Source organism: Xiphophorus maculatus, chromosome 2, assembly GCF_002775205.1.
Source record: "Xiphophorus maculatus strain JP 163 A chromosome 2, X_maculatus-5.0-male, whole genome shotgun sequence".
In the NCBI taxonomy this organism is placed as follows: domain Eukaryota; kingdom Metazoa; phylum Chordata; class Actinopteri; order Cyprinodontiformes; family Poeciliidae; genus Xiphophorus; species Xiphophorus maculatus.
In genome coordinates this window covers 28341669-28366605 of record NC_036444.1, presented here as the reverse complement: position 1 = coordinate 28366605, position 24937 = coordinate 28341669, and the positions used below count along the sequence as shown (strand labels likewise).

The window sequence follows — 24937 nt, the reverse complement described above, 5'->3', positions numbered from 1 at the left end:
CATTAATCACTATAAAACTGAAATGAAGCAAACACACTGTTGTCGTTTGCCCTGCTTGTGTTGGTTGATGTTCCATCGGGGACATGCAGTGAAAAAGGGTTTATTATTCCATTCCTCCTTCTAGTGAAAAGTAATTTCTTTTTATTTATTTCTGAGAGGAATCACGTGGCGTGTTTTTTTTAAACAACTTATCACGTGAACAAACATATTCACGTGATTTTAACAAAAGCAAAATTGTGCTTTGTCGACATTCGCGAAACGCAGACAAAGTTCTGCGCACGTTTGTAACGGAAACGCGGCTACTGAGGCAGGAAGGCGGCCCGCCAAGAGTCAGTAGGTGTAAAGCGCGAAAATGACTTGAAGCCTACAGGGAAAACGCGGCTGCAGGTAAGATATTAACAACTTCACTTTTTCACAGAGACTCGCTTTCAAAACGGTAAACTTTCACTTTAAGGTCTTCACTTGTACTTTTCTTTAATCGTTCCATTCGCGTCCAAGTGCTTCATCTGCTCTTGCGCAACGAGCCAGAGGCGGGAGGATTTAACGTTTGTCATATTTCACTGCCAGCACAACAAGACACTTCTTTCAGATAAAAAAAAAAAAAGAAAAAAGAAGAAGAAAGAGTCAGGATGGTGACAAACTGGCTGGAAAGTCAAACAGGGAGTAACGGGAGCAGGCCATTTTGTGACAAGGGGTCCAGTGTTGGCCTTTGATGCTGAGTGTAGCCGTTGAAAGGTGTCCACTTTCAAGCTGTAATCGCCGACTTCAAGTGCGCTGAAAAGAGCCGTAAGGTGTTCAGAGGCAGGTCTTTCAAGTGAAGGCCGTCTCTATTACAGGTGGTTAGCCGGAGGAATGTACCGCGGCTCACAGGACGAGGCTTTCCCAGTCAGAATAAGGCGGTAGAGAGGAAAAAATAAATAACAAATCACAAACACATCTAACAATTCGATAATGTCACTTAGAGCCAAACAATGTTATATCCATGATGGGATTGTTCTGCAGACTCAAATGAAGCTTTTGCAAAAAGGTCCCCACCAACAAATAGAGGGAGACAGGATCATTTTAAAAAATTAAAAATGATTCAGCTAGCGTAATTCACTTAAGGCTTTCTGTTCACCCTGACTGGCTGATGGATTTGGCTGTAATTCTGTTATTAGTCCGTCATAGACTGCAAATCGCTCAGTAACACCAATCTCTTTTAGCGACAGGATAATTCCATCCACATTTCCGCAAAGCCGCCGCGCCAGCGCCGTGGTGGCAGGGCGAGGAAACGGACGCGAGTTGCTGCACAGGAGGAAGAGATCCTCTTCGACTCCGTGTTTTCAATCCAATAAATCTTCACGGTGTTGATTTTCCAGCTTCAGCTGGAGAGAAAATATTAGGGACTGAGACAGAACAGAGGCATCGATTAGCTCTTTAGCATAGGTTTACCTAATGTAAAGTTGTGATTAAAACATTAAAACGAATAACCCCAATCATCTGTTCGACATTTTTGTGCGACTTTATGCCGAACATGAAGGTAGTTAATAAATCTGAAGTGGAAGGGAAAGGATACATGGCAATTCAATTCACTTTTCCAAAGGAATAAAAAATTGAAATGTGTGCTATGTATTTGTCTTAATCTCATTAACTTTGATGTACCATATCAAAAGAAAACAGTGCAATCAATTGTCTTTAGAAGACACTTGATGCCTAAGGAACTTTTGAGACAAAAATCAGCAGACAAGCCAGGAAGAAAAAGTTACGGAGAGTTTTATATTGCGGCATTATTTCATGCTTTGGAGGGTGACACATACAGGAAACTAAAAAGACACGGCCATTCACCTAAGCAGACAGGTGGAACAACTTGTTGACATGGCAACTGCTAGTAGTATAAGTCCACAAACGAGCCCTTTGTCAGAAAAGTGGCGAGAAGACCAAAAAAAAGTAAAAATCTAGTTGAGAATCTGACTCGAAATATGATGTTGACAGGAGGTCTGCCTTCGATCTGGCTGAGCTAAATGATGTTCAGAATAATAAGAAAATCCATTGGTTATCAAATGCACAACCTGTGGAAAACAAGCGCAATCGCAGAAAAATGCGAATCTACAAATTGACTGAGAGTGCTGAGCACAGACGCGAGCCTCACATTTCAGACTTATAAATAATCCGAAAACCATTTCTCCCTTTTCTTCCGCTCAACAATTTGTGTTGGAAGATCCAATAAAATCCCAATGAAACACATAAAGGGCTTTGGTTATAATGTGACAAAATGTGGGGAAAGTTTGAGGGTAATAAATGCTTTCATAAGGCACTGAAATTAATCTCTTCCTAATCAAAATACCTCGTATTACGCCAAATAACCCAGCTATTAATGCGTGTGTCCCTGCAACGCTGCGGAGCGGCTCCAGAACCGCCTCCAAGAGCGGGCGGCGCACTGACAGACTGCAAAACAGTTGTGGTCCGCTGGTCTCTCTCTTTCTCTCTTTCTCCTCAAAAATAAGAGAGAAAAATCCATCACTAAGAGTCCAGCACTAAGCCTGGATCTCCGAAAACGGGAACAGCTTTTCACTCCTGAGCTTCACTGGCATGACGACGTTCCCAACATCTGCAGATGTGCGCAGACACAACAGGAAGACTTTAATGAGGGACTGGGCTCTATAACTTCGTACGCCAAAGGGTCTACGATCTGCACAAAACGCGGCTACAGAAACTCGAGTACATCTTCAGCCGTGCGCCACCGAAAGATTAATATATCAAAACAACCACGAATGCAGCCTACACCTCTCGAAAAATGTGGGGGGGCGCTTGCAGAAAATGTTCACTTAATTTCTACTGATTGCATCCGCGTTATGCTGCAGCTCTGCAGCTGCTGCGGCTTACGCAGTTTCCTATGATGACACACGAGGGTATTCGCCGGCCTTTTTCCACAACCGCAAACTTCCATGTATTTTAATGGGATTTTTAGACCAACACAAACGTAGCGCGTCGCTGTGAAAGTGGAAGAGAGGAAAAAAAGAAAAAAAAAGACGAGGCACGATCTTCCAAATCGTTTCCAAATGATAAACCCTAGAAAATATAAACAAATAAATAAATAATGTTTCCATGCCTCAAACTCAATTGCCGTCCATGTCAAACGGTTGCAGAGAGAAACAACACTAATCATTTAAACAACCGCATAAGGTATTTGTAACAAAGCGCTGATAGATATTAGAATAAAATGCACATTATGAACTCAGGGTGGTTTATAAATTACTTCCTGGCAGAAAACCTTGTGAATGACTTATGGGAAATTTGGAAAAATATGCCTAAAATCATCTAAATAAACACAACAATTAGGAACTTTGGAATCAAAACCAGCAGACGCACTAAGCCATAATAACTAGACTAAACATTTCCTTTTTTATGTCGGTGAGGATCATTAAAATTACCTCTATTTGCACGGCAAGATCCTGATGCAGCAACATAGTTAAATGGAGACGTATTTTAAGGCAATGCCTCAAACACTCTGCTTCACTGTTTGATGTCATGGAAAGAGAAAAAAAAAAAAAAATCCAAACAAATCAGTCAAAATATCAGGAAGAGAACTCCACAAGTCTGGTTCATCCTGGAGTATAAGTTTCAGATCCCTGTGAATGTGCCACATTCATCTGTTTTAAATCATTTTTAAATAATTATAACTCTAAACGCCAGAGGAATGTCCAGCTATAATACCGATCAGGAAGGTTGGATGTGTTCTAATGCAAAATATGTGAATCGACCCTAAAACAAAAAGCAAAACACCTTCTGGATAGTTCACAGCGAAATGAGACTTGTACCGACGTAGGTTGAAAGGTCGCTCACAGTACGGAAAATGTCTCATCGAAAACCAGCATAAGGACAGACAGACTAACGTTTGTAAAGGCAAAAGCTTTAAATTTTGGAGCCATGAATCTAACGTGGAAGCGCTTTGCCATAATGACCGATTTTTTTGGGTGGTTGGGACGGTAAATCCTCGAGAACACCGTCCACATTATGAAGTACACACTGTAAAACAAAAACAAAAAAAACTCTCTAATTTGCGGTAAAATCTCGGCAGCTGTGGTTTCCCAGACATTTATCGTATAAATACGTTACAATTCTGTAAATATGATTGGAATTTTAACGTGATAAGAAAGATAAAGTTACAGAAGTTTGTTGCATTTATACAGTAAAATTCTATTCATACTGTGAGTTTTACCGTATAAACACAATAAAACTCTGGAATTTTATCATTTAAATACGCTAAAATTCCAATTAAATGTACCAAATTTTAACGTATTTATACGATAAAATTCTGGCAAAAACAGCTGCTGAGATTTTACCATAAATTAGAGAGGGTTTTTTTTTTTTATTTGTTCTTTTTTACAGTGCAGGGACGACAGCATCCTATCGTGGGACCGTTGTGCAATCAGAGGGACTGGTGAACTTACCAGAATAATTGGCGTCATGGCGACAACAAAAAAAAATAAACAATATATTTACAGAAACAGGCAAGTGAACTGTTGTGAGGAGCTTCAGAAAAGACCTTTGACCCATGTCACAGTTTAAAGTAAGTATTTATATATGTATATTTTTAAAGAATCTCTCTCGTTAACATCCAATCATGCACTCTGTCATGATCTGACGCAGGAAGATTTAGTGTGATTTAATGTTAGACAGCGAGATAAGACTACCTGTGCCTACATTTGTGTAAGTGTACTTCAGATGGGTACGGAAGAAAAAACTAAACCAAAAAAAGAAAAATCAACACTTGTGACCCCATATGTTCAACAATAACTAAATGACATGTCAATGCCTGACCTCTGACAAATCCTCGCATTTTAAGTTTAACTCTAAATGTCTTCCCAGGACACAACCAGCAGGAAGAGCAGCAGCCCTTACCCAAACGGGAAACTGAAATTACTGAGTGGGTCTTTTACTTTTGCTAAATGCACAAAAGGGAGTAAAAAAAAAAAAAAGCATAACATAAAGCAATGCATCTGAACATAAGATGTTCCGGACCAAAAAGCAGGTGAAGTGGGAATGCAGTTAGCCTGCTGATGCTAATTCTGACCTGGTTCGTTTGTCAAGAAAGCTAAAGTTAATTAACTGGCCCTCAAGAGAAAACCAACTGAATTATATGCACCGTCAAACCAACAGGATAACAGCAAAAAAAAAAAAAATCATATTAAATGGAAATCTGAAATACAAATAAGGTGGAAAACAAAATCACACTTACACATTTTACTACTTCCCAGCTCTAAGCCTACATTCCTTTGCACCTTCTTCCCTCACAGAGTGGCCAGGGACGGACACAACCAATTTAACTCGATTAACAACAGATGTGTCCGTCTAATTCCGGCTCAGCGTGACTCGTCTGCAAGAACGCCGATAGCCGCCTCCTCGTTTGAGATATCATTTTTCAACTAGGGCCGAGGCGCGTCTCTGTGTGTGCAGCTTTTCCGCCGCCGCCACCGGCGAGAGGCGGCGGCGCCCTGCAAACGCCGACGGGAGCAGAAGCTCCGTCAACAGAAAGCAGAGCGCGCTGGAAGAGTGAGCCCCTCCTGACTGAGGCCCGCTCAAATCGGCAGCACGTGAAGCTGTGGGTGAAAGAAAAAAAAAAGTCAAAAAGATTGGGTGTTGCTGGTTTAAGTTTGAAGCTGCGTGATGCGCGCAGCTTGGGTTTGGCACCTTTAAAGACGCATGTCATTGGGTTCAGTGGGTTGGGGACTGGTACCAAATGTTTCAGATTCTTCATAAAATCAAGACAATATGATGGCATGCAGTGTGCAGCTTCTTTCTCTCTCTGTGTGTAAATAAGACAAGCGCATTTCAATTTTCAGACTACATTATTGGTAGCTAAAGAGGTTCAACCGATAGCGAGCCTTGCAAAAATATTCGTACCGCTTAACATCCACGAGCTGCCGTTTCTTTTTATTGAACATTTGTGTAACAACAATGTTGTGTCCTTGTAAAGTAGGACAGAACGTCATATATCATATATTTTTAAAGGCTAGAAACTGAAAAGTGTGGCCCACATTCGTCCAAAATCATCTGAATAGTAAGATAAACTCCCATCTGCCTGTTTTGATCTCAAGCAGCATCCCCGACAAGTCAGGGGTTTAAATACGAGGAGAAATCTAACCCTACATGTCCTAAATTTAAACTCTCCACATGGATATTTCTGCCTATTTTAACTGTACGCAGTTCTTTAAATGTCCTGTGAGGAAATATATTTAGCCATTTGTCTATAATAGCTGGAACTTTCAATATCTAGCGAGTTATTTTCGCAATTTACCGGCACTCCCTGCTACGGCGGCGGTGAAATTACCGTAATAATCCGATATTGGCTGGACGTCTTTCCTTTCAGAAACCGTTGGGATGTTTCAGAGTTACGCTACTGCAGATTTGGCTGGATCGTCGCCGCTACATTTAGGACTTATAGGGTTAAAGTAGAGTTAGGTCATAAAGCAATTTTTCCCAAACTTTAAGCAACCCGCAGAGCTCAGTTCAATTAATCAGCTCAAAATGGAAACCCTGCGGCACGACCTCAAACCTACCGAGGCAAGAAAAATGTATTTGCACCGCACGTTTCAGCAGCGGGCAACTCAAAGTGCTTTACATGCTGCAAACATAAAACAACTAACGTGTTTTATCAAATGATATCATCGCAATCATCAAAAATCGTAAAATACTGGGGTAAAGACCATAAAAAATTGATGTACTCTCCAGTTATTATTTATTGTTCGGGATTAGTGAAGTATAAAAACTAACTGCTGCTTCTCCATGTTTGGATCCGGTTCTGAGTGCGCCCAGCAGACTCGAACCAGAAGATCTGAGCGGTCTGGAAAGTTGGTGTGACGACAACAGATATTTAATGTATTTTAGTGCCAAGCCATTCAGATTTATGAACCAGCAAAAGCATTAAAAAAAACCCATCTATTCAAGGAGCCAGTGCAAGGACTTCAGAACTGGGCCCATGTGTTCTGTCTTCCTGGTATCAGAGAGAATGTGAGCAGTGGCGGTGTTCTGGATCAGCTGCAGCTGGAGGGTTTTTTGGGGGGGCAGACTTGTGAGGAGGCTATAGCAAACAGTGGAAGTAAAGACAAACACACGTATAAGTTTCTCTAGATCTTGCTGAGACATTAGTCCTTTAATCCTGGAAATGTTCTCCAGGTGACAGAAGACCAACTTCGTAACTGTCTATGTGTCTCTGAATGTTCAGGAGTGAATCATCTGCTCAGTGCTTGAATAGGTTCATAGACCCTTAGTGACATTGCAGTGAACGGCTGCGCATCATCTGCGTTGTTACGGTAACTAATCGTATTACGTGTTGTTTTCTGAGCTAGCTGCAGCATGTAGGTAGTAAATAAGAGGTACCCCTAGATGGACCCTTGGGGTACCTCAGCTCTGATGAGACATTACCTGTTGACATGTACTTTGGGTAAGACTTGAACCAATTGAGTACTAAACCAGAAAGTCCAACTCAGCTGACGCAGACATGGCGGTCCACCTAAACGTGTAGCTTTCAAAATCCGTTTCAATTTAAATCCGATGTGTCGGGAGTAGCACACAGAGCTTCTTTTGCACCTTTTTACGTGAAAACAACATTATTCGGTGTTGGCTACCTAAGTGAGAGATCAAACAGAGGAATATTGAAATCGTTTTGCCCTGATTTATTACACTGCCACTCCTCCTTCACAAATCTAAATTGATCCCACTTCTGAAGAAGATTATAAGCTTCCTCAGGAAAGACACCAGGTGTCCCCAAACTTTTATTCCTCTGTAAAAATAAATGTCAGCGCTCCAAATGGTAAGCCCTATACATGCGTGAACACACACACACACACACACACACACACACACACACACACACACACACACACACTGTGCCCTTTTCCCTGCGGTGAAAGAACTCTGACTGACCTACTCGAAGCTCCTGACCGAAGACCGTCCTCTCTCCGAGCGCCGAACAGTTCCAGCGTCCATACCGGAACTGGTACTGGCACTCATTGATGCCCATTTGGGCGCCTTCGCCCACAACAATGATGGCGTCTGGGCGGCTCTGGCAGATGGCCCGCTGGCGAGGTGCCAGCCCCGGAATCTTGTTGCAGATGATGTTGGCACCCAGAGCCACAACCGAGGACAGGGCCCTGCCAGAGTAAGAGAAACACACACATGAAACAGACGCTCAAACAGAGACTGGTGCATAAACCTTGAAAACATGCTTACACCTCTAGTAAATGTCTGTAAATAACATTGAAATAAGTTCACCTTTCATCATAGATGTGTAATTTGGCACACTAAATTTATTCTGCATCCCTTCTAGAAGTAAAGAGAGAGCGGGATTTTTGACCGTTTCTCAAGTTCTGCTTCTTTTCTCACCTTCTCCTCTCACTGGTTTTCTGTAGGATTTACGTTTGGTAGACGTGCAAGAAGGTCGACCCACTTTTATGTTTATTTGACAATATGTATCAGACTAAAAGACCTCCTAAAAAACCCAATGGTAACTCATTTCCAGATCTGTTTAAAATGTCTTCTTGTCTTTACAGAGGCAGAATTAGGGATTTCTCAGCCACATAGAATCAATTTATAGCACAATCAAGTAACTATGTTACATTCGGCTGTTATTAAAAATGCAGAATACGTCAAATATGACTCCATAGAAAACTGACTTTGTCATTTAACACCTTAAAATTGGGTTACTGTCTCTTTAAAAACTCCTGCTCCTCCTCTTTCTGAAACTCCACCTTCACCGCTGCCATCACAACGTGGCTCCTCTTTGACAATGTTTTAACAGCAATGCGATGAGAAGCAGCTCCTATAATGAGAGCAGCAAATGCACAGTTCCTGCAGGTGTTTGCTAATTCCTGCTGGCTAGTCTGAAGGAGCGGAGTGGGTAAGTTGTAGGAGAAGGCTGCTCTGTAATGCTGAAGCTTGGAAACTGCAGGTCCGAGCTGGAGCTTCGTTTCCTAGGCAGCGCTGGGTCCACCCAGGCGTTCTGTCCAGCTGAGTGGTTGCCATGGGAGATCAAAGGATTTCTCAAACATACATTAAAGAATCAAGACAACGCTCCAGATGTGCTTGTGATGAGGGGATAACATAGTAACATGATGTAAAGCTAAAAAAAAAAAAGGAGAAATGTACAAAACACTGCCCCTTTAAACGGTTCCAAATTCCACGCAGTTTGACAAGTTTCCAGCTTCTTTTGGGAGAAACACTGGCCCACAGCATCACACATTCTCCGTACTTAGCACACGAGATGCTTTCGCCCTTTGTTTCACACAAACCCACATAAAACTGCTAAGGCAGATGGAAACTTACAGAAAGTACCCAGAAAGAAAAAAGTAGGATGCCTGTTTGAGTACTGACAGCATTGAGTGCTGGCTCGGATGATGGGAGTCTGAGTAATGAGTTTGGGGTTTTATGCTAATTGTTTGGTACCATAGCACTGTGAAGGGCTTCCAGGCTCTTATGGAAACACATTGTACTCCATTGTGGTTTCTCTCGGTGTGGAAGCAGTGTCCCTCTTTCAAACAAATGTCGCACAAAGTAATACGTCTAAGGCTTTGCTTAATTACACGTTTGAGGCGGACTCCTGAGGTAACGCGCCACCCTCACTGTTCACAAGAGACTCTTTTATCTTCAGCCACATCCCATAATTAATTTGTAATGAGTACATAAAACAAAAACAAAACAAAGCAAAATAAAAACAAAACAAAAAAAGAAAACGTTTTCAACACAAATCGCCGTAATTCAAGGTTATTACGCGTTTGAGAAAATGACACACACCTCCTCCTCTTGTTCTACCCAGAGACAACACACATCCAGGGATTTGCTGCGAATACACAGAAAACACATTTAAATGGTGGGCTGGTTCTGCTGCTGAGGAAGCCAAAGGCGGATTGGTGCCAAAAACAAAGTGCCGACTCCCTCCAGGGCTCTGCTTGCTGCCATCAAGACCGTGTAGATACGTGCTTTTTTTTTTCTTTTTTTTTTATAAAACATGTCGAGGATGGGCAGCCAGAAATGAGCTTGGAGGAACACTGCTCCTTTTGAAATACGACGTTGACCTCGAAAAGGATTAACCGCAAGATGGGGCGAACGAACCCACGCGAGTTGTGTGTCAGCGAAAACGGGATGGCGGAGCGTGAGGAAGGAGAGGCGGAGGGGAGGGGGTTAGTGGAAGAATGGGTGAGGAGGAACAACCCTGAAGAATTATAGCCTCTTGGATTTAGATTGGAGTTTACAGAGCTTCTGGGAGAAGACCACAGGCTCAGAACTAATATATTTTTATTTGGTAAAAGTCACTCCCAGATAATCTCATCTGGACAAGTACCTTTGCTCCACCTCACAAAAAAAACCCAGAATACTTTTACATTTTAGGCACGTACAAACTCCCACAAATTTTCAGACTATTGGAGTGCGGTCGGCTCAGTTCGATCGGGGACAAAAGTACAACGTTTGTTACGTTTTCAGTCGATGCGGTTCGCCGTCATACTGCCGTGGCAGACCTTTGAAAAACCTTTTCCCCTCCTCGCCTGTGGTGGCGCTGCACCAAGAACCACGGAAGGAAATGACACGAAAACCTCCGAAGACGACGTGAACCCAACTTCCTTTCGAAAATGTAAACAAAAATGGAGTGGCATCTGATTTGAGTGGCTCTTGGATTTCTTTCTTGGGGCTTATCTTCCGCTTGCACTAGATGCATTTAATTCCTTTTCGTTGTATTTACCCAGAATGCTCTGCGCTACAGTCCACTTCCTGGTTTTGGAGTGGTCTCCGGTCCTCTTGCCGTTCACATATGCATTCAAACCACACTAGAGTTCACTACAATCAAACCGACGTCAAGCTTTTTAGGCACAGCCGAGTTCACTGTTTTGGTTTGCGTCAGAGTTCGATTACTCATTCACACCTCCCCAAATGAACATCACTTTCTAGACAAATGAACTAACGTTTCATAAAAGTGGACCAAACAGATGAGACTAAGGTTGCGAACGCAATCTTAGTCTCACGGTGGATTTAAGCATTTACAGTAACTTGAAGAACATTTTCACATGTACTTCCTTTGGGTTTTATGTGATAGATAAACACAAACTAGTGGATAATTGAAGTGGAAGGAAAAGGCTAATATATATATATCCATCCATCCATCCATCCATTTTCTGTTCACCCTTGTTCCTAATGGGGTCAGGAGGTGCTGGTGTCTATCTCCAGCTACGTTCCGGGCGAGAGGCGGGGTCACCCTGGACAGGTCGCCAGTCTGTCGCAGGGCAACACAGAGACATACAGAATAAACAACCATACACACACACTCACACACACACCTAGGGAGAATTTAGAGAGACCAATTAACCTGACAGTCATATATATATATACAGTATATATGAAATGTATAGGAATCAGAAAAAATTGTGGCGCATCTTTACATTTGTACCCTCTTTCCTTTGATGCATCTAAATAGAATCTAGTCCAACGAAATGCCAAGTCACACACTTAGTGAATAAAGTTCCCAATAGACAAATGTAATAAAAAATTAAGAAACTGCTTTGGTCGTCTAAGATCGAGATATAAGTTTCTGACCATGTTCAGAAGAAGACTCGCACTGCGCATGACCCTGAACGCACCATGAAACAACATTGGTGGCAGCATCATGCTGAACTCATGACCAGCAGAACCAAGGAAGCTGGTCAGAGTAGCGCTGGATTTCCTGACAGAGTGAATGGGCTGGAATAAAAATGCATGACACACTCTTCATATTTCTCCTTTTTTTTTTTGTACTTAGCTTTAGAAAATCATGTGCTGCTTAATGTTCCCCCGACTTCCAAAAAAAAGAAAGAAAAAAAAACACATCAGAGTTTGATGTAGTAACATGAAAAACTTCAACATGAATACCTCTGCGAGGTATTTTTTTAAAAGTCATGTTTTTCAGTGACTCCTGGTATCTTTTCCAAACCTTTCTCTGCTTGTTGCAGCCAAATATTGCTGTAGGGAATAATTAATGCTGTTGCAGCAAAAAAAAAAAAAAAAAAGTAAAAAACGACATGTTATATCAAGGAGAGAATAACAAGCCTTAAGGCGGAGGCCGGCCGGGAACAAGGCATTTGTCGGGTACACAGCAAACACTGCTGCTTTCAGGCCTTCTTTGCTCTCACCGCCGTAAACTCCTCTGACCTTTTTTGACCCCCCACCCCCAGCTGTATACGTGGTTGTTCTTAGCAACAACCAAATGGGTTGTTGCTGTCTGCACAACACAAGCCAAATGGGGCGGACTCATTAAGTAGAAGCAATCTACAACTGGAGAACGGGGTTACTGGCAAAATGACGCTGACGTTGCCGACGCCGCTATACGCCCCAGATCCTTTCATTGCTTTTAGCGCTTCCGTTTCTTTGCCGGAAGCCCACGCGGACGTTTCACTGGCTCCTCCTCTCGAGCGGTTTCCCTTCGCTCGTCGCCCGGTACTCTCTCTGAAACACACAGAGCTCCAACACCGTCCCAAACCGTCGGAACACCAAGCAGGGAAATCTAGAGCTAAGCCTTTAAATCCCTGCATCGTCGCGGCGCAGAATGCGCTTCTGTTTGCTTTAGCCCTGTTCTCTCTCTGTTTGTGCCAGCAGCGGCTCGGCGGGGCCTGGGAAAAAACCGCGACCGAAAAGTGTCACGAAGTCGCGCCCGGGCAGTTCGGCAGCCGCTGAAATGATTGAGTACCGGCGAGGCATCAACCTTTCTGCAGCATTACCCAATGTCAGTGGTTTAAAAGAAGAAGGGGGGGGGGGAAGCTTGAAGGTTTTATTACTAAGCAGGGTGGCCTGAAAAGAAACCATACCCTCATGGCATACAGCGTGCTTCCAGCCACCCACTCCATCACATGAAACACTATGAACCTGACTGAAACGCTGCTAAGCTCCGGAGGCATGCATCTTCCGCTGAGGAATGCACTTACCAAAACGCCGGAGACGCGACCGAGTCAAGTGAATAAAAGCGGGGAATTGCTGTTGTGTTAGCGCCGAGAGCACGACGCTTCCTCTCTGGCTGCTCATTTTACAAACTGCGTGATTATATAACTGCCCGCTTCAAAAATGTCAAACAGAACATAAACCTCGGAACAAACAGTGACACGACGCTGCCCCTTCCCGACCTGTTGCTGCGCAGTGCCGGGCACCTGAACGCCCCGCTGGTAGCGAATATGTCGCACCTTAAAGAGTGTGAAACCCTCCAACAGTTGTAGCTCATCCTATGGACTTATTTACATTAATCTCACTTAATTTTCTTTTGGGTCAGTGACAACTTACTTTTTCTATTTTGAATGAACTTAAAAGTTACATATTTTTAACCTAAAGTAAATTTTTTACTTTAACTTTACTTGAAACAATTAAGGTCAGTACCGGGTTTGTATCCGACATGACGCCAGCATCACCAGGGACAGAACCTGGACCGACCAGGGTGCAGTGGTAGCGCAGGGGTTTAGCACAGCCAACATGAGAAGGCCTTAATAGCCAGTTCAATTCCCAGCCTGATGACCTTTGCTGCATGTTTTTCCCCCCTCTTTCATTACCCGCTTTCCTGTCTCTCTCCTCTCAAATAAAGGGTGCCTGAACCCAAAACAACTTTTTGGCTCATTAGTTTACTTCTTTATTTGACATAAACTAAATGATTTGACTGTCTTAAATTTGTCAAGTTAAATAAACTTTACCCTTGATGTGACAAATTTAAAATCTCCGCCTGGATTTTTTTTTTTTTTTTGCTTAGTTTAAGTGCACACAGTTCTAGTTCTAGAAAATATATTTGCCCATTTATCCACAACAACTGGAACTTTCAACATGTAGCTGTTATTTTCGCAATAGCGTCAGATTAATTTCACTCCCTGCCATGGTGGGGGTTAAATTACCTTAATAACCCAATATTACCTGGAAAGCACAACGTCTCCCTTTTCAGAAACAGTTGGAATTTTTTCAGACAGCGCTACGTGTGGCGGAATTACGGTACTGCAAATTTGGCTGGACCGCCGGCGCTCCGTTCAGTCTGGAAGGGTTAAGAAATGAAGTTGGATAAACTTAATTGAATTACTTGTTAGCAACTGAAGCAATTCAACTAAAGCTGGTTCAACTATTTTCCTTTTCCAGTGCACAGGCAGCAAAATCCATAAGTAGTGAATAAATGCAACGTAGGGACACAAAACCTTACCAAATAGTTTGGGTCTAGTTTCTAGTGCAAATGTCTTCATACACTTGAAATTAGACAAAACTAACATTAAAGTAACTTTTCAACAAAATACAGGAGCTTGTTTTATGTCAATAATTCCTCAATATTGATTTTTTAAAAAGTTCCTCAGGCAGGTTATTTCACTTATAACAAGATATTTTTCTCATGTTATAAGTGAAATAATCCGCTAGTACGTTTTCATCATCATTGACTTAAAATGAGCTCCTATATTTTGTTATTTCTTCAGCTTGTTGAAACGTGCGCCGAGACGTTTTCACCAGAAGGTTGACCAAAAATACTTGGTCAAGATTTTGTGTTTTTGGCATTGTGTTAGAAACGTAGAGAATATAACATTATTTTAGCCACAGGACGACTAAAAGTTGTCTTCCCGTTTTACATAAAGGCGATTAGAACACGCTGCGTCATTTTCTTTTTCCTTTTCTCCTAATCGCACCGTTTCTTCCGCGGGGGGGCCATCTTTCGTCTTTCAGAGACGGTCTCATGCGGGGCCCCATGTCTGGTCAGAGAGCGTGTCGCATCTCAGCATGAGGCTCCAGCTGCAAGCTAGAGGGAGGGGGGGCCTTGAGGATGGGGTCTGAAAAGGTCAACGGAGCATCCTGGATCTGTTTCAGAGCAGCCGAAGGAACAGAAACACTCTGAAACGTCTCATCACCCGCTTCGTTCCTGCTTGTTTCTCTGGGTTTCCTATACAGCCGTTTACTGGCTATTCACGCTGCTCTAGATCCTGAACATGTATGCCTATTCAGTTTAAAAACTAAATAAGAGGAAAAGGATTAAAAAACGTATTTAAATTGCACATACAACATTGCAGGACCCAAATGCTGGTCGTAGCAGCAACGTTCCTCCAGAAAGCGGAGACTTTGCTATTGCCTTGCTTGCCACAGGCATTTTAAACAAACTCTATGAAGGTACATGTCAAAATATATTCTGCGAAGACGCGGGCATGTTGCTTTTAACCCTTATTGAAACGGCTGGTCAAAAGGTTTGGGCATAAATTACGCCGAGAGAATTAAAACAGACACTGTTCTGGCTTTGATGTGCAAGCCATCCCTATTCATAGTAGTGGAAACCACATCTATTTTGGACTCAGGTTTGGGGTCTCTGGGCAGCAAAAAGAGAGAAGAGCAGGGATGGAGTGGATGAGGAATTATTTCTGGAAAAAGCCAGCGTTCTGCTTCGGACAAAACGAGGAAGGAAAATATGCCTGCAGCGCAATCGGTGTGTCGAAAACCGCGATGTTTAACGGTCATGTCACCGTATCTAGGCGTTTCAGCAACATGCAGCCCTGGTGTTGGCGCTCCGGCGATGCGTGGCTGCGCACTGCAGCTGGCTGATACTGCAGCATCTGATGCTGCTGTTTCAAAAAAAAAAAAAAAAAAAAAAGAGCCCTTGTGGTTTTAGCTCAGTTCTTTTAATAGAGTCTGGATCGGATTTGATCACCTCTAGCGAATCAAGAGGGAACGAGATCATTTTAATGCTGAATTTAGATTCCTTAAAACACAATTTAGGATTTCTCAAGACAAAATATTTGTAAAAAAAAAAAAAAAAAAAAAAAAAAAAGTTTTTAAATAAATGTACTTTGAGTGGGAACTATGAACACCTTTCTTCCTGACAAGCATAAAAACTACAGTAATACATGAGAAAAGTATCTGATGGGCCAAGGGGGCGCTCGTCCTTTCATTCACCTCCACTGTCTGGAGACGCCTCTGCATCAATCACTTGTTGCCAGCAGGTCAAAAGGACGCGGGATCAAATACTAACACACACTCACACACACGCCAAGAACAAACCGAAGGTGATGTAACAACACACGAACAAACGTCACCGCGCACACATTCCATTTTCACCCTCAGAAAGAAAGTCAAATCTGAAAATCCGCATCCGAAATGTCTAGAACACCTCTGCCACTCAGTGGCCGAAATGGATCCGAAAACAAGCTTCTGGAGGAAAATAAGAAATAAATTTAAAAAAAAAAGAGCATATGATCAAAATGATGTTGGCTGGAGCGTGCGAAAAACCGTTTGAGGCGGCGACCGATTAATCAACAGCGCGGCTCGTTACGCGCGGACATGACGCCGCGTTCAAGCGTAACTAATCAGCCCACGTGGATGGCTTTCCTGACGATGTGCACTGTGATTCGAATCCCCCAACTTCATTTTACAATTAAAAAAAACGACGAGTAGAAGAAGAAGAAGAAGCATTGTGGTTGGCACTGAACAAACAGCTCGTTGCGCATTACGCGCTCTCCAAAAAAAAAAACCCTTTAACTTTATCTAAACGTCCATGTATCTTCAGATGTATTTAGTAAGTGGGATTAAAAAAGAAAAAAAAAAACTCAAACGCGATGTGGGTGTGGATGAGCCGCGGAGCAGGCAAGGCTCCGGAGCTAATTAAGGAGCGGTTGGGTTAATTGGCTCTCACTTACAGGTAGCTTCCGCTCGTCAGGATCAGGAAGATCTGCGGGTAGTAGACTGACAGCAGTACACTGCGCGACGAGATGATGATCATGATGACATTGAGCGAATGGCCACGCTCGGACAGGAGTGAGACGACACCGATACAAGTAGGCAAAATAATAAAAAAAAATATGTATATTCCCTCTTTTATGTCCGCTCGAGAGAGAGAGAGAGAAAAAGAAAGAGAGACACCAGAGATTCTCCTTGCGCGGCGCTCCCTACGCAGCTCCGAGCTCCCAGCAGGGCCGTGTGTGCGCCGAGGTTGGCTCTGACATCTCTCAGCAGCCGAGGCTCTTTGACGCGCGCTGCTGTGGGCTCTCCGAGCCGAGCCGGAGCGATGATGGTTTTAGGGATTCTGCATGGCAGAAAAGTGCCTCTTCTGCGCTCTCACGAGGATCGCGGCTGCCATTGGGCAGGAGGAGACACTGCTATCCGCCCACTTTGCCACGGCGGGACAATGGGGGTGACACTGATCCGATCCCCTCCACCCCACCCCACCCCGCCCCACCCCACGCTGGATGTGAAGGAGGTTTTCATTCATGATCAGCCTCCATAACCACCATGCCCGCCGCCGCCGCCTCCTCTGCCGCTGCTACCCTAAACCCATCCAGCCAGAAATAAACAAACGCTGACGAGAAGCTGCGTGAGCTTCAAATAAAAACAGCCGGAGCGCACACGTCTCTCTCTCTCTGACGAGACCTCTCTCTGATTCAACAAGTTGTTGCCATGGTAAAATGATTTTTTCTCTCTCTCTCTCTCGGGACAAGATTACAAATAAAAATCTAGTCTCTTGCGCAGACTGACATGCGTAATAAATGATCAGGATGATTATAAGTTACATAATTTCCCACAAGAACAAGACGCATAATTAGATCAATTCAACATCCCTTCCCACTGTATTGGGATGATCCTTACATTGTCGATATGATAAGCAAAAGAGACATTTGGTGGTTACCATGGTGTAACAATTTGAACATTTTTAGTTTATTTGATCTATGTAAGCTGTTTGGGGTTTAAAATAAAGCTCGCAGCGTTCAATCACCCTTTTAATATACTTGTTCCTTTTTAATTAATTTAACAGCTGAAGTGCTTAAATTCAAAGTGACTCAAATTTTATATATTTGTTTTGAAGTGAAGTACAAATAAATCAGCAGTTTATACGATATGATGAACTTAGACATTTCTCAGTCCCTCAGTTTTCCTTATTATAGATTCAAAACAGAACTAATCATATAATATAGATGGAGTTTCAGCAGTTTTCCTTTAGAAAACACATTTTAATTGAACGCTGTACAAAGTTTGGGTTGCAGTTTGGCGCTTGTTTTCATTTTAATCTTAGTCAGCCGACTCTAAATTTTATTTTATCTTTTTTCTTTAATTGTTGTTTTGTCTTTAAAAGCACAACGTTTCTGACTCTTCTTTTTGTCTCGCTCCCAGAGTCTACTTTCTTTTAATTATTTTTCCCGCTGGTTGCAGACAGCGGGGAGAAACCCTGAAACACGTGGCCTCCGTTTCTGCTCGAGTCGCACTGGCCGTTTTTTCCAGCCTCGTCTGACCTTTGACCTCGATTAAAGCAAGACCTGATTGGACTTCAGCTGATTTCGGGACTTTCATCTCTGTTTTATGTGTTGAGGAAAATGTCAGCCATTTACATCATGAGTTTTTATTATTTAGTAAAAAAAACAATTGGCTGTCAGAAACCATGGCTAAGATTGGCTTACTCTTCAAAACGAACACAGGTGAAAAAAAAAAATATTAGCTTGCATACAGAATGTAAGCTAACATATTTGTACGGAGATATATTCATATTTAGGCTACAGAGTTTGTGTTCATCTTTATTGTTTGAAATTCTGTACCTTTTCGTTGTGCTATTTCTGCCTTTTGGTTCAGTATTTTGACTTTCTGGTCGTAGTTTGTTGTTTTTGTCGTCTGAGCGAATGCAGTATGTGCAAGGGATACTCTAACTTGAACAAAAATACCTTCTGAGTGTTTGTTTGTATTTACATGCACTTTGTTAAGCTGCAAAGGCAAAACAGAGAGCCGAGCTCGAGTACAGAGCAGGTGAAGCAAGACTTTGTCAAAGTCGAGCGCTCATTAAGAGAGCGTGTGAGGTTTAAACGCGCGCATAGCAAATTGTTGTTGCTTCACATAGAAATATGCTCTTATGTCAGTCTCACTGCGTGCTCAGGTTAGAAACGCTGGTTGCAGTTTTTGAGCAAAACTACAGGAAAGGTCGGGGTTATGTAGTGTGGGTTGCAACACCCACACCCAGGATCACAACCGGTACCAGAAGGCTGTCGGCTAAGGGGTGGAGTCGCTAGCTGCGTCACAAGAACAGCTACTTTACAATAAACCGAGCCGCCATTTGTAAAATCTTACAACAGCGGAGTCTGACAAAATGCCACAAACTGAGCAGAGTGTTCAACAAAGCTTCCACTTTGTCCTCCGTTGTTGTGCTGCATGCGGATCCCGTCGAGCTAATTTTCGTACGCTGGGGCCGCCCAACATGGCAGCCCCACCCACTGGCGCTGTCACCCGTTTGTAACGGAGAGCAGAGTAGAGTTGAGCCCGGTCCAACCCTCTGCCAGGCGCTAGTGGAAAAGGGTCAAATGTGACAAGCTAGCTAATTCACCGCTTCTTTAAATAGGTTACATGGTTTTCCACCATTTTAAAAAGAAACAAAAATAAAGATAGTTTCAGACAAAAGCATGAGATGCTAGCGAAGTAGTAGCAAACTCTCTTTTCTGACAAGGTGGCGAGTCATGGCCGGATGTACAATTAGTATGCAGTGATTACCTTAGGGATTAGAAGCTCAGCTTGCTAGCAAGTTTCAGTTTAGCATTCAGGCTATTGCTAAGCTACCTAAAGCTGGATACAAACTGATACTATTTATTTTAGCAAAGCAGCATGCGAAGCTTTGACAGCCACAGTTAAGCTGTTCATTGCCAAAAACTTCCTAGAGTTAGGAAGCTAGCAAAGCTAACTTTAGCATTAGCACTGCTGCTAAACTAACTAAAGTAGGTTACAAAGTTTCCGATGGGTCTTTACTTGAATTGATACTGCGTTGGACATTACAATGGAAGGGAAGAATGGCTGACTGGACTGAACAAACATGTTCATTAAATTATTTTCAAAATGAGGCAATATTGTTATAATGTAATCATTAATGTGCATTACATTTACAAACCAACACACTTGAGTGAATCCATATGTGTAATTCCCTCCAAATTCCCTTTTTACAATGTAAAGTCTTAATACTTGTCCTAAAAAAAAAGACAAGGCATCAACAATCTGTCTGCCTGCTTCTTATTCCTTGAATTAGATTTTCATTTATCCTGAAGATGACAGCTATGATTTTACAACACAGTTTTAATCCGAAAAAGGACTCCGTCCATATTTCAGCTGATATATCTATACAAATAAGAGGAATCTACTGCATAACACTATGAGTGCCCAGTGGAATCAGAGCAAGGAAATAAAACACTGAAGATTTTGTCAGAGTTTTTTTTCTTTTCCTCTCTGTCTTTCTTTCCTTCTTTCTCTGGTTCTTTCCCCCCAGCATTGTGACTCTCACTCAACACCTGCCCTGGAAGCAAAGAGGGTACCATGAAAGATTTTCAGCCGGAGTGAAAGGATGGACGGAGTGAGCCAAGAGCTCCGGATTAGTAAACACGAAGACGGGTTACTTTTACCTCATAGTGGAGCTATTGTCATGCGATAGCCAGAGAAAGTTGGGAAGGGGCAGCCAGATGGTGAGCAGCGATAAAGTCAGGGTGGCACAGCAAAGCTTAACGCCACAGCGGAAATGCTATGCTGGTGTTGTGCACGGGGTTTTAGTTTAACTAGCCCGAAGCTCATGCTACCGTCTCTTGGATCCGTATGTTCACTGGACCCGTTGTGCACATAACCTGCTTGGCCGAAGGGAAAACCGTAAAAGCACTTGATTTCAGTTTACCAGCAGCGAGTGACTAACTTAAAAGTGGCTTGTTATAAATGTTAAAATGCTGCACGAGTATTAGCAAATAAATAATAGATTCCAGTCACGGTATCCTCTCCGTCATTAAGCCTTTTTACTGCACAGCAGAACAACAAACAGCATATGAGACCGTCTTGGGGTTTAACAACTGCCCGCCCGTTTCTCCTCTACTGGTGCCACTGTTCATTAAGTTCTCTGGGCTTCACCAGATACTTTATGTCTCTGGTTTTTGCAAATGTGCAATCTGTTCTTTTCTTTTTAAACAATACGACACACGGCTTGCTGCTGTCAAAAACAAGAGGATTCATGTTCATTGCAGGAAGCGTAAAATCGACATACGTTTGGGATGAATTGCAACAGATGGCATGCTTAAATTTATTTCTCATGACGTCATTTTTGATTTATTTTATCCGCTGCATCGCGACCTTTGGGAATCGCTTAAAATCACACACAGAACACGAATTAAGTTTCACGGATCGGGCCCGAGGTTAAAGGGAACCTTGAGAAAAATCCGCTTCGACATTAACTTAAATTCACACAGCGCATGTAAACGCACCGTCCATTCACCCGTTACCTACGCCCGCTAATCCCAATCCGTGGGACCTTCTGCCTGCGAGGTAGCAGCGCCGACCTCGGCGCTCTTTTGCCCCCATAAAATTGTTGTGTGTAAAAATCAATGTGTACTTCCTCCTAGTTGATTTATTTATGAGATAAAGTGACATGATTGATGGGGTTGTCGAGCAAAACGCCTCCTGATACGTCGTCGACTTAATCAAAAGTTGATGAACGAGTTAACCGTGAAACAAGCTGGTTACTTTTGCGGCGACATGCAAAAACCGACTGAGCTTGAACCATGCAGAGGGGAGCATTTTATGCTTAAGAAACATTAAGAAAAAAAAGTCTAAGTTGACAACAGACTGTTATGCTAAAGTTTGAGGTACATAGCCTAACATGAGAAGAATTGTAAGACCTGTAAATCTCAACATGCGCTAGGAATGATTTAGGGACATCCACATGAGAAACGGAGAAGTCATGATCTCTTGACCCCAGGCACCGACGGCATCGCAGCCACCTGAGCTACACAGCTGCAAAGATAAACTAGAATATTATACTTTGACTGAGTGATTTCATTTTAAAGGCTCTGGGGTGCTGAAAATGATACATTATATTACAGTTACTTCGTTTTAGCATGACTCTCTCATAATTTCACCAAAACAAAACAAAAAAACTGTTTCCACTTTGATATTATTCCCACGATTTCACAAGAAGAAGAAGTTACATTTCCATTTGTTCGTCTCTGGATGATTTATGCTGCATGTGCTCCTTGGGAATTTGGTTTTTTTTAACACGTTATAGGGATATTTCAGTTAAGCTGTAAACAAAATGAATGTCGCCTTCATTTAGAAACGCGCACACACACAAAAAAAATGCAATTCCTACATCAAATCCACGTACACAATTCAAGCTGATTAATTTATCAATCAGGTCTACCCGAAGATTTAAGTTGTCTTTTGCTCTGTGAACTGCAGTGGTCCCCCAATAAAACTGTGCCGTGGCCCTCATATATCCTTGGACCGGCTTTGGCAAAACAATACATTTATGCTACAAAGTTCCAAGCAAAACACGCACAAAATATTAGCAGTTTTTACAGGGCATGAAGACGTTGGATGATGTGTCATGGTGTCCTGTGTTTTTTTTTTTTTTTTTTTTTTTTGTATGAAGCTGAGCTATTGCAAAACAGGTAAAGACGTAAAAAAAAAAAATCTCAGTTTAGGCGATGGAATGTGGAAATGCAACTCAGTCTGCCGCTATTAATGAAGGTATGCAGGATCGGGAGCTGAGACACTGGCTGAAATGATCTTGTGCAACAACCACAAAAAAACAACAAAAAAAAAGAGCAAAGAGCCTCCTGACAAATAAAGCATCTCGGTGTCCATTGCAACAAGCGAGTGGGCGCTACTTTTACTCACAAGATTTTTTATTTTTATTTTTCTAAAAGTCGATGCATCTAATTTTGATATTAAAACGTTTTTTTTTTCAGTGTGAGGTCAGAGGGCACTTTAATGCACACGTCAAGTATATATATATATATATTTATTTATTTCTGTCAATTTTACAGCTCGCGCGTGCAAGGGAAGTATTAAGAGAGGACGGAAAGAAGGAGAAGAAAAAACTCACCCTAGTCTGAGGTATATGATGCCAAAACACAGGAACACGTAGAGACTCCACTTTCGGAGGGGTTTGTGCATGATCGGTAGCACTTTATCCAGAGGCCATGCACTGTTAACACGAAGTGGCGCTCACGTCTGCATCGTTCCTAACCCCCCCAGAGGCACGTATACCGCCTGGTTCCCGTCATGTCAAGCTGAAGCTCCTTGGGGATCCTCGACGGCGACAAACCCATCGTCCAGCACAGGTGAGATGCTGAGAGGAGTCCGAGACGAAAGCTGGAAACGTGACCGCAATTGAGAGAAGAAAAGAAAAAAAAAAAAAAAGGGAAAAAAAAAGGTGAATGAGTTCTTGGGAGGAAGTGGCTGCTATTCGTCCTCACTTTAAAAAAAAAAAACAAAAAACAACAAAAACGCTAAAATGCTAATTAACTTGTTTCTCTCTCCCTCCTCCCCCCACAACCCTCGGTGCGTCTTTAAAAGGTAAAAGTAGTAGAAGAAGAAAACAAGGACGGGGGGGAAGGGGGCGGGGGGGGGGGGGATCACTGCTGTCTGCACAAGATTGAAATCCAAACTCTGTGAATCTGACTTGGAAGTATTTCCCCGCAACCTCAAACTCTCAGCACGTTACAACCGTCCAACAGCCAGGTACGTCTAGTGCAGGTAACAAAACGGCAGTGCGCCTCCTCCTCCTCCTCCTCCTCCTCCTGCTCCTTCTCCTCCTCTTCCTCCCACTCCTCCCCTACCTGCACGAGATATGCAGTGAATGGGACGGGCTTCCAGGCCGAGCTCAACACGTGTAGTTGTTGTACAGAAAACTAACGAGGAACGAAACGGAATGGCCTTTTTATAAGCCTTAACTGGGCGCTTGCAACATCACGACTTTGCCCCGGCAGTGTGGGCTCTCCCCTCCCGCTGTGCCCCCACCCCACCGGATGGGCCACACCACAACAGTAAGCCCAGTAAAAAAAATAAAATAAATAAAAAAAAACCCAAATGGTTTTCCAGCTGCTTGCATTACAAGACAATGTAGCACTGCATGACTAATAATGAGTAATTATGATGAACTGGCTTTTCTGATAAATATGTCGCATTGGTGCCCTTTTCTGTCAGACCCACCGGGGGCTGACAGCATAGAGAAAACAGATGGTTGCTTATTAGTGAGTTGTGAATTTTGTCCAGATGTATGAATAAATTCCTTGGGGGCGTCATCACACAACTCCCTCTGGTGGCAGTGAGACAATGATCTGAGTCTCAACATCACGACACATCCAGCTTTTTCACATTCTTAATTTAAATACAACAATTGCATTTTTCCCCCCCTCATTGTCCCACTTGACACATGCTAAGTCTTATATTGCTGGAAGGCTTTTTTTTTTTTTTCTTTTTTTTTTTGACTGCATCAAAACCAGCCAATGACGTTGGAGGTGGCAGCTTGCGTACGGCTCAGTTCGGCTTCACTGAACCTACAACTTATTGTAAAAGTATTGAGATTCAATCGAGCTTTTCCACATGTTGCTACAAACGTCACCGTCTGTTATTCTGATTTTATGTGACGGACACAAAAAAATGAAGTGGGTACGTAATTGTGAAGAGGAGAAAAAATGAGACATTTAAAAAAAAAAAATATATATATATATTTTGTATTAACCACCCTTTAATCCATTGCCGCTAAGTAAAATTATGTGCAACTATAATTCCTTCAGTTTAGCCAGGAAGGTGATATATTTGTCTAGTGCATCAAAGTTTTATTTTAAACGCAGAAAGGTCTTTTTCCTCTTTCATGTGCTGACATCCTGAGATGGATGGTGAAAATCGCAACTATCAGGTAAGGCCTCAAAGAAAATCCACAATTTGTATCAGTACTGGTTTTGCCACTGGCCTGATCAGTGCTTCTCTGGTTACATTGTAAAATATATATTTAAAACATCCCCTAGTGGTCTTGTCACGTTTGCAGTTTGCCACAATCCATGTAGAGGTCCCCAACTCTGGTCCTCGGGGTCCAGCGGCTTGAACATGTTTCAGGTATTTCCCATCTGCCACACACATAACTAAAACGAATGGGCGAAAATTGAGGAAGTTGACGATGTATTGCAATCACTTGACTCATTTGTGCCGGAGCAGAGGCGCATCT

General features: G+C 42.6%; 1 protein-coding gene across 3 annotated transcripts in view; it reads right to left on the bottom strand.

Annotated features, from left to right (window-relative positions):
• Positions 1-23623, bottom strand: part of LOC102235344 (protein Wnt-7b) — a 48107-nt gene extending 24484 nt beyond the window's left edge. The window contains exons 1-3 of one of the 3 annotated variants that reach the window (XM_023350916.1): positions 23550-23623; positions 22814-23082; positions 7906-8132 (exon numbers count right to left, since the gene is read on the bottom strand). In XM_023350916.1, the coding sequence (XP_023206684.1) occupies positions 7906-8132; positions 22814-22884 (298 nt within the window). In that variant the 5' untranslated portion in view covers positions 22885-23082; positions 23550-23623. Of the gene's footprint in view, positions 1-7905; positions 8133-16628; positions 17140-22813; positions 23300-23549 lie in introns of those variants that run through there. The other 2 variants (XM_023350912.1, XM_005810213.3) reach the window with 2 other exon arrangements.
• Between the last annotated feature and the right edge of the window lie 1314 nt (positions 23624-24937).